At 45.6% G+C, this 6,047-nt stretch overlaps 2 protein-coding genes across 2 annotated transcripts; one reads left to right on the top strand and one right to left on the bottom strand.

Annotated features, from left to right (window-relative positions):
* Window positions 1–320: 320 nt before the first annotated feature.
* PPTG_21375 (hypothetical protein) lies at window positions 321–500 on the top strand (the record flags this gene model as incomplete). The annotated part of the gene is made up of 1 exon (XM_008896629.1): window positions 321–500. One exon carries the CDS (start codon window positions 321–323, stop codon window positions 498–500), a length of 180 nt encoding a protein of 59 aa, XP_008894877.1.
* A 3,532-nt stretch (window positions 501–4,032) lies between these two features.
* On the bottom strand, window positions 4,033–5,664 carry PPTG_03716 (hypothetical protein; the record flags this gene model as incomplete). The annotated part of the gene is made up of 1 exon (XM_008896396.1): window positions 4,033–5,664. One exon carries the CDS (start codon window positions 5,662–5,664, stop codon window positions 4,033–4,035), a length of 1,632 nt encoding a protein of 543 aa, XP_008894644.1.
* Between the last annotated feature and the right edge of the window lie 383 nt (window positions 5,665–6,047).

Genomic DNA, 6,047 nt, shown 5'->3' with positions numbered 1-6,047 from the left:
AGCCACTATTCTGACGTCGACGGACTTGTTCGGGATTACATCGAGCTTGAGCAGCTTCACCAAAACGAGAAGATAACAAAAAAAAACTTTCTAAGAAAAAGAAAGAGGCCGATCTAGCACAATGCGCTAAAGACATTGTGGCCGAGAGCAACCGCCGACGCGCCGATCGTGAAGCCGAGTTGTCCGATAGTGACGTGAGCGACGAAGGAAGCTGCGTGTCTGCAACAGATAGCTCAACATCGCGTGGATCGAGAGCTTCAAAAAGGACGAATGCATTTTTGGCCGAGGTGAAGCGCCAGGAAAAGCGATACAAGGAGCAAATGGATATGAAAGTGCGAGAACTGGAACAGAAGCAGAAGCAATTTGATGATCGCCTTGCGTTTGAGAGGGAGCAGGCCCAAGCTAAGCTTCAGTTTGACATGGAAGTTCAGGCAAACAACCGAAACGTGATCCTCGAGTGTGCAAAAATTTTCAGTGCAGCGTTGGTCAACAAAGATTAGTAGACGTTCGTTTCGCACAAGATCTATTGCTACTTTTTAACACTACGTACACTCTAAATAAAAAACTACATTTGTGATCTAAGACTCAAGATACTCACTGATGTCAGGCGGTGGACAATTGAAGTAGTCGCTAGCTGTGTTTCCCCCACGAATGCATGTAATGCAGTTGGTCATCAGTACTCCAACGCGATACATTTTTCCTACGGGCTGCGTTCCGATACGTAGATTTGGCTTAACATCTAATGCCTTCCAGTAGCTCACTATTTGAGCATACGACCACTCCACGGAGATTCGGATCCGGCTCATACATGCGTTAATGTGTGTTTGCTCAGCAGTTAGGTTTCCAATAGCGCCTTCGAAAGGACTCACAATGACGTCGTCGTTGCCGTATGCACAGTCCCCAAACACTCGAAAACCGCGGAACCGAGAGTCCAAACGAATCGTACCTGCTATCTTTGACTCACGATACATTTTAATGTCGTGGTTTCTCCCGGCATACGGACCAAATAGATGCGATATCAAGCCGTCCGGGGTTACCAGAGTCTGAAACTTTAAGGCATGCTTTCTCTTATGCCCGTTGTAGATCGACTGCTGACCGAGAAGCTTTCTTTTCTTGTGATGTACACGTCGTGGTACAGGTCGACACACACCTCGGACAGTACCATCCACAAAGCACCAAACGTTTGTGTAGGGACTTCCTGCATCAAATACAGCATGAGAGTATTCCTTGAGTCGAGCCGCAGCAATGTTACGGTTGAATAGTATAAGACTGGAGAACGTATCATCTAATAAGTCGAGTAGATGCATGAAAATGTTCGACAGCCCACTACTAGAGCGGCGAAAAAAATTTCAGTGTCTTCCCACCGCACTGGAACAGCCAGTTTGTATAACAACACACATAAAGCCTCCAAACCAGTAGCTTTAGTGCGCTCTCTCGTGACAATATTATCTGGAATCTTCAAGAGTTTTACCAGTAGTCACATTTCCGACTTATCAAAACGAAAACGAGATTTGCATACCGCATCGGGAAGAGCATTGAAGTTGAAACGCGTCCGAATACGGGGACAGGGAGGTGGCGCACTCGCCAGCGCAGCGAACAAAACGGCTTCTTCAAAGTACTGCTCCTCTTCTTTCGCTAGTTGCCAGCGCTGAAGCAAGTACGGGGACTTGTAATGCCGACGCACACCTCGACTGAGAGAACGGCTATACCATGATACCTGGCTGTCGAGAAAGCACGCTTGATCCATTGGGATGAGAGTTGTGTGCAAAACAAAGTCGAACCTGGAGTCTAGGAAGATGCTAAACTTTATGTGTTGGTAGGAGACGATTTAGCAGCGGCATAGAGACCGTAAAAATTACATATCGTACCGCAAAAAGCTGCTGCTATTTCCGGTTGAGCTCAAAGTTACCGATCGAAACTTTATGTGAGTCGAGGGATGGACCATGTGGCCAAACCGTAATGATCAATTTTTCGGTTTTGCTAAAGACCTCTATTTAAGTAAATCTATACTTACGAGACGTAAGTATAGTTAATCTAAGATAAGCAAACTTTGCTTCCTCATACACGTGCGCTAACGTGTAAGCAGAAGTAGTGGGCACACAGCGAGCCCATTACAACATTGCTTGAATATGTTCCACCACTGTGGATATGCCTTACGAGACGTCAACGTTGCTGTCTTCACGACAGCGTAGTACCGCGGGAAGGTGGAAGGGAGGAGGGTGGGGTGGGCGGGTGGAGCAGTTTTGTAGAGCGAAGCGAGCATAAACCAGATTTAATGCGTTGTTTTAGCCTAAAACAAGGTTCTTCATGCGCTAATCACTCATGTGGTCGACGTCCTCGATATCCTTGTTTTTTCTGGCTCAGGCGGAGGAACAAACGACGCAATGACCCCACTTTCCAGCAGTTTGTTCCCATAACGCGGCGGAACTCTGGTATGCTGAATTTTAGTGGTTTCTCACGAGATCCGTTAATTTGTTCTTTCGTGGTGCCATAAATGGTTTCTCCTCGCCTGTAACGGGCCAGGTATTTACCGTTACTAACTTACACGTAGCGATGAGGAAGCTCGTACTTAATACGACAAGATTCAATTTCCGGTAAAATAAACTCAGATTTAAATTTGGTCCAGGGCGGAACCCCTGGCCCCTTGAGAACCACTCAAATGCAAGTCGGCTCCTGATTGGCTGAATATCTGACCTTTCAACCAATCAGAGAGCTACAATACAGCACGCGCTACTCGCGTGCTTTGTACCTACTTTTGTATATCAATCTACCTACTTATGTAAATGGTGACCCATTACATCGCCCTTCTCATCGGCCAGCATTGAGTCAAGGTGCTGGGCCTGAGAGAATATTGCTGAGTCAGGGACAGCAATGACGGTTCTTTCAAGCTGACGGGCATGTGAGATCGACCAATGTGTCCCCGCAATTTCACCTACTTGGAGCTCTGGTCGCTGCTCCAAATAGCTGTCGATAGTAGATGCCGCTTCTTGGACCCTGGTTGCCGTAGCACGTCTTGTTCCAGGTATCGCCGCTCTTTCTTCGCTACTAACACGAATACTTCTATCTCGAAAGGACCTGAATCCTCCGTTCTCTTATGATAATTGGTATAAGCTGATGTATAAGAGGGGCAAAGTTGTCTGCTGGCAGTGCTACCAAACTCGCTGCCGAGCAGTCTGGCTTGGCTTGATGTAGATGCTTTTGTCTGGTCTAATAGTCTTTTACGGTAGCTGCGCAAGCTTTCGACAACATTATCTTCAATTCTGCTACAAAAAACTTCATAGTTATCTTTTTCGCTATCAAACGAGGATCGAGGTCCCCTCACGGGAACGTCTGTCCTGCTTCTCTTGGTAACTTCTCCAATCTTGACCTGTAGACGAACTGGGGTCGGCATCGGGTGCTAGTATGCTGTGTCTGGATGAATGCCGTTTGCAAAGTGGGCATTCTCCCCAAAAGGTTGCTAATTATTGCTGCTGCTATAAATAGGCCGGGTAAAAATCGGAATATCCAGAAGTTATTCTGATTGTGATGACCAAAATAGAATATTTCGAGTTTCTAAATTGATGTACAAAAGAATCGATATTGATATGATATAGGTAAAGCAGCCGGTTCTACAATACATGTAACCACCCTAATTATATCGGTATGGCCCTTTTATAACATCGATATATAAAACAACCTCGATTTATTTTAATTGTGTATCCAGCGAAATTAAAAGCGACAAGACAACAACCTGTTTCGTGTTACAGTGGTACTTTGGCTTTTTCAGTCTCGACTCGAGAAAGAAATATTGCGCGGAATAAACTCGGTCATTAGAGTTTTCCTGTTTCGCGCGTTATCACGGGTTAATAGATTACCGGTACGTAGTACTAACTGTAGGTTGCTCAGCAGGGCAGCATTCCTATCCCATCAAACACAGTTTCGAATAGAGTTTCCGATCACCCATTATTTTTCTCAAAGCCAAGTTTTAGGTACTTTGAGATCATTGAAAACGCTTGTCACGAAGTACAAGTAGAAAATACGTCAACTGAAGTACTACGGAATGTCATTCATTTCGTTTGACGCAGCCAGAACTTTTATCGTACGCTGGTTTACCGTAGCTTGGTAGTTTTTTGTCTGGTTGGAAGGACCTCCTAGTCTCCTATCAAGAAAACTAACAATACCAGTACAAGGCCGTTCGTTGCAAGGTTCCACTCGTGCACCCGTGATAACTCCAATTCCGATCAAGTTGTCTCTCGGGACGGTGAACCAGTGCAATTTGTGCATAATCAAATACTCAGAGCCTTCTTCCTCCATTTTCAGCATCCCGAACGCTTTCAATGCTGATGGTCTGTAGTACAGTACACCACCTTCCAAAGAATAGCCACTGAGCAGCATGATCCTGCTCCTAACTCCCAGAGCCGTGTCAACACAGCATGGGTCAGACAGGATGGCAAAGGAGCGATGTTTAAGCCACGCATACACTAATGCCCACAACACACGTACAGACGAGATAATTCCAATGACAACCATTACTACCATTCCGTGACAAATCAAACTCCACAAGTAATAGGACACCGCGAGAGCTGTTGGTTTGGAGCGCTTCAAGTCTGACTTATTTAATCCAGTGAGAAAGGCTTGAAGTCCCAGGGCAGTGACAAGTTCACCGACCAGAGCGACTTCGTAACTGAAAAACACTCGCTTGATTCGCATCCTCCACTTCTCACTGAGCCAATTCATGCTCTCCACCATCTCAAACAGCAGCAGCATTAACCCGGATAAATTATAACCCAACGATGCATATTGCACTCGAGTGGCCCAGCCATCATTCGCGATGATAAGAAATAAATCCGTCATGATTCCTTCCACGATCAAATAGAGCAACACTGCACGCTGATAGTTTGAAGCCCCATGAGCAGATAAACGCAGACTCTCCTGGACAAACACCACGGCTTGCTCCTGACTGATTGTTTCTCCTAATTCGTCACATCTTCGACCGTAGCGAGTGCTCATGACGTAGCTTCTACGGATCATTAAAGCACGATAAACCAGCCAGATCGCACCGACGATGCCATACCAGTACGATACCCTGGACTTCGTACTACCCGTATCTTCCGCTAAGAACGAACCGTTAATATCGTACGAGCCAAGAACATCCACTTGAATGTACGATAATTTGTCGTTGGCACAATATGTGCCCGTCTCTCCTTCGTAGAACGAGTAAAATCCGATGCTGGCGTGGTAAAAGTACACGTCGAATGGAAAGCTGTCGTTCTCACAACTGGATGGAGAAGTATGATGTGGAGCAACTTTAGAGCTCCCGATGAAGTAATTTCCGTGTGTGTTGTATTGTGGTACAACAGCGTGGCAAATGGTGCCATTGTCAGTGAGATAGTAGTGTGTTGGTTCAAAGTTCCACCAGACTCCAGCCAGCACAAACGCTTCCACAGGGCAAACTTTCGTTATATTTGAGGTTTCTTTTTGCTGATCTTGAGGTACGGCGAGGATTTCGGACATCTTGGTTGGTCGGACGAACTGTGTGTAGCTCCGAATTTGCAGCGTGAGAGGTATGACACCCATGATTAACCAAGCTACTAGCAGTATTCGCTGCGCAGTCAACCACCGGGCGTCTGTAGTTGCTGATATCTGGTAGATCTCCTGTATATTTCCACTCCTTCGTGATGACATCGCTGGAAGAGATTGATTAGTCAAAGGCCAAAAATGGTTTATAACGGACTACTGAGTCGAGAATTTACAAGTTCGTGGTTTTATTATTTAAGTTTGGTGGCTGGGAATCCAGCCAATAAGCTCGTACTACGAACATCGTAGCGAATGAGGATTCCACAATCCACGGCCTTCGCGTTTTCGGAATTAAGTCTTCTGCTACGAAATATTATGTTGGGCTTTTAATGCTTCCTGCAATCTGATTCGTTCTATTACCACCGGGGTCCAATGAAAATTGGGACTTGTGTTGCATGTCAAAAAATGTTGGAGTGTCGGTCTTGAAGTAGTGTGGCTAATTGGAGCTGTTTTCTCTTTTTTTATATATATAGTTCGTATCCCATACTACC

This window comes from Phytophthora parasitica, assembly GCF_000247585.1.
Source record: "Phytophthora parasitica INRA-310 unplaced genomic scaffold supercont2.4, whole genome shotgun sequence".
NCBI classification, from domain to species: Eukaryota; Oomycota; class Peronosporomycetes; order Peronosporales; family Peronosporaceae; genus Phytophthora; species Phytophthora nicotianae.
Note: the sequence above shows the minus strand (reverse complement) of the source record. Positions and strands in the feature narration are given on the sequence as shown.